Source organism: Thamnophis sirtalis, unplaced genomic scaffold, assembly GCF_051295495.1.
Source record: "Thamnophis sirtalis isolate CommonGarterSnake01/CBP01778 unplaced genomic scaffold, rThaSir2_p1.2 scaffold_13, whole genome shotgun sequence".
NCBI classification, from domain to species: Eukaryota; Metazoa; Chordata; class Lepidosauria; order Squamata; family Natricidae; genus Thamnophis; species Thamnophis sirtalis.
In genome coordinates this window covers 11,541,430-11,548,368 of record NW_028261393.1, presented here as the reverse complement: position 1 = coordinate 11,548,368, position 6,939 = coordinate 11,541,430, and the positions used below count along the sequence as shown (strand labels likewise).

Here is a 6,939-nt window from a genome sequence, read left to right as displayed (position 1 = left end):
ACGACGACAATGATGATGCAGGAGGAAGAGGAAATGCAGGTAAAAAGAATCGGTTGACAGTTAGTCTATGCGAAAGAGTTGCTACGATCAATTCAACATCTCCAGCCAAGATAAAGTTTCTATCATGGTGTAAGTGGACCTCTTATTAGTATTATTTTTTAAAATTTTTCCTTACATTCTTGGAAGACCTAGAAGTGGGCAGGTCATATAGCACAGTTATGTGGAGGAGGGACAGAACTGGAATGCCAGTCATTTCACTGACTTGGCAGTCTCACTTCTGGAGAGGCTGTGGACAATCACTTGCGGCATCTAACACACTGGAGAAGGTAAGAATGAGAAGGGAAGGATGGGCTGGTGCTTCCAAAGAACATCCAAAAAGCCAACAGAGAGTAACATTAAGAAGCCAGTCTAGTTTTATTGGCCTGAAGTCAACGGGAGATGACTTGAGCTGGAGAAACTTCTTAATGGCAGAGAAAATTTGGAAACGACTCTAATGTCAAGGGATCTTCAGGAGATACCAACCTTCTTACCTTGCTGGGGTCTTTAAGGAGAAACAGAAGCCAGGAAGGGGATGTTCTACCTTTGGATTTCTTGCATCAAGAAAGCTGCCCTGTTGATTTATTTTCATTTATTTATTTGTTTTGTCAAGTGTGTATAGGATAATAGATATAAGTATATACAAGATTATGAATACATGAAATGAATACAACTAAATGGGGATGTTAGGACAGGGATGGTAGGCACATTGATGTGCTTGTGCATGATCCTTACAGACCTCTTAGGAAAGGGGTGAGGTCAACAGTAGACAGTCTCAGGTTAAAGTTGTGGGGGTTTGGGGAGGAAACCCTGAGTCAGGTAATACATTCCAGGCATTGACCACTCTGCTGGTAAAGTCATATTTTCTGCAATTGAGTTTGGTACAATTTACCTTAAATTTGTATCTATTGTGTACTAGTGTATTATACATCCCCTTGATGTATAAATTTAGGCTTCCTACCTTTGCAGTGTGGGACGTGGTGGCTCAGTGACTAAGTTGCTGAGCTTGTCCATCAGAAAGGTCAGCAGTTTGGCAGTTCGGATCCCTAGCGCCGCGTAACGGACTGAGCTCCTGTTACTTGTCCCAGCTTCTGCCAACCTACCCTGTTTCCTTGAAAACAAGACCTCCCCAGATAATAAGTCCAATCGGGTTTTTGAGCACACGAGCTAAAATAAGCCCTCCCCTGAAAATAAGCCCTCCCTGAAAATATTGCAACATAGCAGCAGCCATGAGGTGACCACGCTCACTGCCTCCTGCACCTCAAAAATAATACCTCCCCCAAAATAAGGCCAAGTGCTTATTTTGGGGCTCAAAAGAAAATAAGACCCTGTCTTATTTTCAGGGAAACATGGCAGCAGTTCAAAAGCATGTAAAAAATGCAAGTAGAAAAAGAGGGACCACCTTTGGTGGGAAGGTAACAGCGTTCCATGCACCTTCAGTGTTTAGTCATGCTAGCCACATGACCATGGAGACATCTTCGGACAGCGCTGGCTCTTTGGCTTTGAAACGGAGATGAACACCGTCCCCTAGAGTCGGGAACGACTAGCACATATGTGCGAGGGGAACCTTGATCTTACCTTTACCTTTGCAGTAGCTTCATTCTTCCGTGCTTTCTTCACCTGGAAAGACTGCGAAGAAGCAAAGTTGAGATTTAAGATGCATCAGAAAGATTGGACTGACAGTTCCATGCTCAAAAAAACAGATTTCTCCTTTAATACCCATCGTGGGAGGGTAGGACCGTATTAAAATCTCCCCTGTTCATAAGATTCCAGATGGCCATTCATTCATGGAAAGATTTTTAAAAAACCCCAATTTCTTCCTCACTTTAGTTCAGTGTTTCTCAACCTTGGCGACTTTAAGTCCTGTGGACTTCAACTCCCAGAATCCCCCAGCCAGCTCTGCTGGCTGGGGGATTCTGGGAGTTGAAGTCCACAGGACTTAAAGTCGCCAAGGTTGAGAAACACTGCTTTAGTTGCTCTCCAGATAAGTTTGCCTAGTGGTGAAGAATTTTCAGCCGACGTAGCCAAATTTCCATGGGTTGGTAAGGCAGACATTTGGGGAAAGCCAAACTATGTTATATATCATTCTTTTCAGCTGATATTTTTCCTCTTTTGAATTGTGTGTAGTCTCCTCCTCCGAGCTGTAACTCTAGTTCTATCTGCTGAATTGGAGGCTGCGTTGTAACGCAACCCCCTTAACCAGGTCACCTATTCAAACCTTGCAAATGCATTCTTTCCCTCCCTAGCTCGAGGCTAAACGGAAAGCCTACTGCACAGTTTTAAATACAGAGAGTTCAAGGGCGATAGTAGACAGAGCTGACTTTCTCTTTCTCACCAGCCTGTCGTCTGCTTCTGATCAAGAATTACCCGGAGGAAATGAGCAGGTGAAGGGTTTTACCCCTCCTCCCAGAATCAAAATAAATAACAACCTACTGCATGGTTTTAAATAGACGTAGCAACCCGAAGTTAGCTCCATTGTGCTCAATAGGGCTTATTTTTTTTTTGACATTGCAGCTTGACTAACCAAGTCTCTGTGGATGAGATGGCTGTTTAAGACTCAAGAGCAGAGTGTGGGGAAAAAAAGAGCTGACAATACAGTTCTTAAAACAGTGTAAAGATTCATTTGCTCTCTCCACCGGACAACGGGACCTTATAATAGATTCTAACCTTCTACATTCCTTCTGGTTTACCTCCTTCCCACTGCTCGGTGCACTTGTCATTTCTGAAAGAAACAAAGGAATAATTTGAGAATCGCAGCCCGTTGCTCTCCGGAAACTTACAGTGGAAGGGTCTGTCAATTTATTCAGATTTAATCAGGTGCTTTTAACGTGAAAGAAAGACAGACAGACTCACTCCGGGATGCCTATTTGCTTGCAATCTCAGAAATGCCTGATCTTATTATTAGTCACAATTACATCAGGAATAAGTGGTGCAGAATGAATGATTTCGGTGGGATAATTACAAGGTGTTTTTATTCAACAAACTTTGCGGTGTTAGTTAAAACAGGGGTCCCCAACGCCCGGGCCGTGGATTATCGACACTGGTCCGTGGCATACCAGAAACTGGGCTGCACAAGCAAGCGAAGCCCCATCCGTGGGTTGCAGGCAGCACACAAAACCACACCCCTTCTGGACTGCGGAAAAACCTCACCCCACATAACTGGTCCCTGGTACCCAAAAGGTCGGGGGCCACTGAGTTAAAGACTTAGCACAGTGGTGTCAAACTCAAGGCCCAGGGGCTGGATGCGGCCCGTGGGGTGCTTAAATCTGGCCCTGGAAACAGTGAAGGACTGGCCCGCAGTGCCTCTGCCAGTGAAAATGGAGGTTGGGAGGGCTGCGCGGGGCCCTCCTAAGCTCAAATTTTTGGCTGTGACGGCCTCCTGCAGCCCTTTGCTGGCAGACGGCTGCAGGAGGCCGTTGCAGCCGAAAACGGATGTTGAGCTGGCCATGCCCACCCTGGCCACGCCCTTGACCCCCAGATTTCAAACACTACCCTGATGTGGCCCCCAATGAAATCGAGTTTGACACCCCTGATTTAGCAGCTGCATTCCCAGAAAAGGCTGAGCTTAGGGTGAACTTTGAGGATCTCCTGACGTCTCCGTCTGCATCTCACAATTCCAGCTAATTGTCGTCCCCCCCCCAATATATTGCATGTATCTTGAAAAGTATTTTCGGTGAACACAGAATGTGGCAACTGCTTTCGTGTCCACCGTTTGTTAAGTCAATTCTTGCCTGACAACCTTTTGCAGGATTGTAACACCTGGAAACCCTGGTTTCTTAACCTCCAGATCATCGGCAAGTAGGAATGTCATATTGTGGCTTGCTTGTTCCCCTGATCGTCTACTTTATCCTGGAGGTGAACAAAGGTGAGAACATTCAGCAAAAAGAACCCAGCAGAAGGATGGGGCACTATTCTATCTTTCGGTCCCAATAAGAGACATAGAGGAAACCTTTGTACCTGGCTATAACATTCAAGGGGAACAGAAAATGCAGTACAGCTTGTTTCAATCGATTGATATTTTGTATGTGAATACACTGCATGGAGGAGTCCGGGTGCTCTCTGAACTTGTTTGTTTTCTTGCAGAGATTTCATTACCCAAATTAGGTAACATCATCAGACGCGGTGGCTCAGTAGCTAAGACGCTGAGCTTGTCGATCAGAAAGGTCGACAGTTCGGTGGTTCGAATCCCTAGTGCTGCCTAATGGAGTGAGCTCCCGTTACTTGTCCCAGCTTCTGCCAACCTAGCAGTTCGAAAGCATGTAAAAATACAAGTAGAAAAACAGGGCCCTCCTTTGGTGGGAAGGTAACAGCATCCCATGCGGCTTCAGTGTTTAGTCATGCCGGCCACATGACCATGGAGACGTCTTCGGACAGCGCTGGCTTTTCAGCTTTGAAACAGAGATGAACACCCCCCTCTAGAGTTGGGAAAAACTAGCACACATGTGAGAGGGGAACTTTTACCTTTATATACAAATATACAGATGTGGCAAATCCATGCAGTTTATTCTGTGATATTTTCAGGTGGTTTGCTTCCTAGGATTGATAGAGAGCGACTGGCCCAAGGTCACTCAGCTGGCCTAATGTGGAACTAGAACTCATTGTCTCCCACTTAATCTAGTCCATTTCCTTTAATCACTACGTCAAACTGACTACCAGAGTGAGTGCCTATGGCAGATAATATTACTTAAAAGGATAAGCAAAGGAGCAAAATGTAAATCTGCATCGGGCAGGCGTGCCTCGCCTGTCTCCAATTTTTTGATCTTTCTCCAGCAGATCAGATAGCAGTAGGTAGAAGTGTGACACAGCTGACAGAGCAAAAGAATAATGTTTGAATGTAGGCTTTTACCCCTCTCCTCCAATCTTCTCCTTCTTTCTCTCTAAGCAGACTTTCTCAGCTTTTTCCAAATTAAACATCCTTACACAGTTTGTGTTGAGCTCGGAACAGAATTGGCTGACTTTGAACAAGCAACTCAACTGCTGAGATTTTTTTAAAATAAATTTTATTAATTATTTTTATCGTTTACAGTTGCGAGGGCTTAATAAACATTGTTTAAGCAGTACTTTTTCATGTGGCTGTTGATAAAAATAGGATTGCCAACATGATCGCCAACATCCCATGACGAATATGGCACAAGAAGAAGAATAAACATTGTGTTGTCTGGATAGTTAATTTACTTAACAATATAGATTATATTCTTAATTTCCACCCCCTTTCCCCACAACCACTGGTAAAATAAGCTCCATGTTTGATAATATTCTGTGTCTTCTTTCTGTTTAATTTTCAATGTATGTCTATCCATTCCTGCACAATCTAGTATCTTCCTAATTATCTCTTCATCTCGTGGTGTTTCTTCATTTTTCCAATATTGTGCGAATATAATCCTTGCTGCTGTTAGGACATGTAATATTAAATATATATTTTACTGATCATGTTTTTCTGATATTACCTCTATATAAAAATGGCTGTGTGTATGTGTTTGCGTGTGTGTGTTCCAGCATAACTCTGGAACGCCTTGAGCAATTTCAACCAAACTTGGTACATAGACGATTTATTCTCTGGAGAAAAATGCTGTGGGGTGTAAGACATCCCTGACACACCTCGAGGTGTGTGTTCTGTTAAGGTGCAGTCTGTTGTGCCTTTAAATGGCTTCTACTGTACAGCGCAGTGGAGTTGCCATGGTAACAGCTTCACAGTATTCCATGAGGGGGCTCCCTCTGGTAACAGGGAAAATCCAACATTAGAAATTAAGTTTGGTCCGGACATTTCCCCCTATAAATAAATACCCGGGCAATGCCAGGTTATCGGCTAGTGCCTAATAAAAACAGTTCAGGTTTAAAATCTATTTGTTTCCCCATCATCTTCAACTGCTGATATCCCTCCATGTTTTGGGCCTGTTTTGGCCCATGTTTCCGTAGGTTGCCAAGCAGAGATGCTTCAACAGGTTTTCCGTGTGGAGCCAGAGAATGTCACCATTCCCGAAGGGGAGACAGCCATGCTGAAGTGTGAGGTGGAGAACCCCTCTGGCACCGTGCAATGGGTGAAGGATGGGCTTTTACTGGGCCCCAATTGGAGCATCCCTCGGTTCCCCCGTTACAGCATGACAGGTGACACAAGCAAAGGTGAGATCTTTGGAGAAATATGAACTGGCTTCAAACAGAAGTTCCCACTAGGCTGGAAAGTTCCTGTACTGTGCTGAAGGCTGAGAGGGCCAAAGTGGGACAGCGTTGCCTTTCCAGGGTAAATCAGCTTGGAATCACCATCAGATGCGCCACTTGTACTTCATTGTAAAGCTACATTGAGAGAATCTTGGAAGTCTGAAAGAACAAATCTCCTCCCCCCTTGTTGTGGCCCACCAGTGGCCAGCAGATTCATACAGTGAGGAGTTTGGGGAGGAACATGGGCCAGTCCTGGAGTCTGGGGAAGGCTTTGACGAGGGCTCTGAATCGGAGGCAGAGATGGGGCCAGAGCCATCTGACAGTTATCAGCTGCCTTCAGAGTCAGACATCAGTGAGGCAGATGAACAGCTGGAGCCTGTTCCCGATGTGCACATGCACAGAGTTGCCAGATGAAGGGCACAGCTAGGGAACAAGGGTCGACTTGGGAATAAGGCCACAGCAAAACACCCTCTCAGTGAACCGGTAGCAAATCAGTTAGGAACCCACCACTGGGTTTATTATTATTTTTGGCTGCTGTATCCTTCTATATTTTGTGTTTCCTTTTTTTAAAAAGTTCACTTTAGTGTACATTTTTAAATGTATTTTAAACCTGTGAACCTTTGAGCATGGATCATAGGCAATACACACTTGAGAGATTTTTTACTTGACAAGGGTATACAACCTTAATCCTGGAGGCCGATTGTGACTTATCCAAAGCTTTGCTGAACCCCTCAGAGTCCTCTTAAT

At 44.6% G+C, this 6,939-nt stretch overlaps 1 protein-coding gene across 1 annotated transcript in view; it reads left to right on the top strand.

Annotated features, from left to right (window-relative positions):
- The first annotated feature begins 239 nt into the window (after positions 1-239).
- The window catches only part of NPHS1 (NPHS1 adhesion molecule, nephrin), a 62,034-nt gene continuing 55,334 nt past the window's right edge, over positions 240-6,939 (top strand). Inside the window, exons 1-3 of the mRNA XM_087727413.1 lie at positions 240-326; positions 3,785-3,901; positions 5,953-6,156. Coding sequence (XP_087583539.1) covers positions 3,841-3,901; positions 5,953-6,156 — 265 coding nt within the window. The 5' untranslated portion in view covers positions 240-326; positions 3,785-3,840. The remainder of the gene's footprint in view (positions 327-3,784; positions 3,902-5,952; positions 6,157-6,939) is intronic.